At 45.9% G+C, this 1,125-nt stretch overlaps 1 protein-coding gene across 1 annotated transcript; it reads right to left on the bottom strand.

Annotated features, from left to right (window-relative positions):
* Window positions 1–282: 282 nt before the first annotated feature.
* Window positions 283–894, bottom strand: LOC142209665 (uncharacterized). The gene has a single exon (XM_075278691.1). It carries the CDS (start codon window positions 892–894, stop codon window positions 325–327), a length of 570 nt encoding a protein of 189 aa, XP_075134792.1. The 3' UTR covers window positions 283–324.
* Window positions 895–1,125: the final 231 nt, after the last annotated feature.

The raw sequence follows: 1,125 nt of genomic DNA, 5'->3' as shown, positions 1-1,125 counted from the left end.
TTGCCAATCTGCACCACTGTCTACACATGAGCCTTCTCTCTTGGCACCCCATGCTGCCCCCACAGTGATAGAGTCCCTCTCCTTTATAATTATATCCCACTTACCGCTCACATATATAGTGCTATTGTGTGGGTGTGGGAGAGCTTGCAAATCCAGACTTACTATGAGGGACTAGTTGTGGACCCAATAAAGCTACCCAGACAGCACAGTGATATAGTAAGGCATCATTCCTTTTAATTGGTTTGAAAATGGCAGATGGAAATGGTGTTGTATTTGTCCAAATACACATCATAAAGTCTAAGCCATGAAATCTGCTTTCTTCATTCAGAACTTTTTGTTCTTCTGGAACTGTTTTACCAAATTGGTGAGGACCTCCAGCCCTTCCACAAGTCCATCCCCATTGGCAGCACAACAGCCCTGGACATGCCACTGGTGTGCTTTCATCTTCATCAGTCCCAATGTCTCTGCTAGCTCCATGGGATTCTTGGCACCTGGCAGGTCTTGTTTATTGGCCATCACTACGATGGGAACTCCTCTCATTTCATCATGTTCCAGTATAGCATTGAGCAGTGCCCTGGCCTCCTCAAATCTCTCAGGGTCAGCGATGTCCACCACAAAAACAAGTCCATCTGGGTTCATAAAGCAATGATTCCACAGGGGTCTCATCTTGTCCCGACTAACTATGTCCATCATGGTGAAGGTGACGTTACGGATGGGTTCCAGTGTTTCAACATTGAATGCAATGGTGGGAATTGTATGGACTGTCTCATTCAGCTTCAGTCTATATAGTAAAGTTGTCTTTCCAGCAGCATCAAGACCCATAAGCATGATCCGAGCCTTGGTTCCAGAGAAGCTCATTAGGGTTTGGTAGAGGTTGCTCAGAAGACCACCCATAGCTGTGGTAGATTCTCATCAGTATAAGGATCTCTTAGGTCTTGAGTGTGTAGCTGTGCATGCTTCAGAAAAGTTCTCTGACTACATATACACCGTTCTTTTGCTGGCAACCATAGACGCTCTCAGAGATCTTCCTAGCTGCCCTGTCACACTCCGCTGTGTTGAAACTTTCCTCTGCAACCACTTATTACGCAGTCAGCAGTGACAGAGCACAGGAAGTGACATCACTAT

Source organism: Leptodactylus fuscus, chromosome 6 (genome assembly GCF_031893055.1).
Source record: "Leptodactylus fuscus isolate aLepFus1 chromosome 6, aLepFus1.hap2, whole genome shotgun sequence".
In the NCBI taxonomy this organism is placed as follows: Eukaryota; Metazoa; Chordata; class Amphibia; order Anura; family Leptodactylidae; genus Leptodactylus; species Leptodactylus fuscus.
Note: the sequence above shows the minus strand (reverse complement) of the source record. Positions and strands in the feature narration are given on the sequence as shown.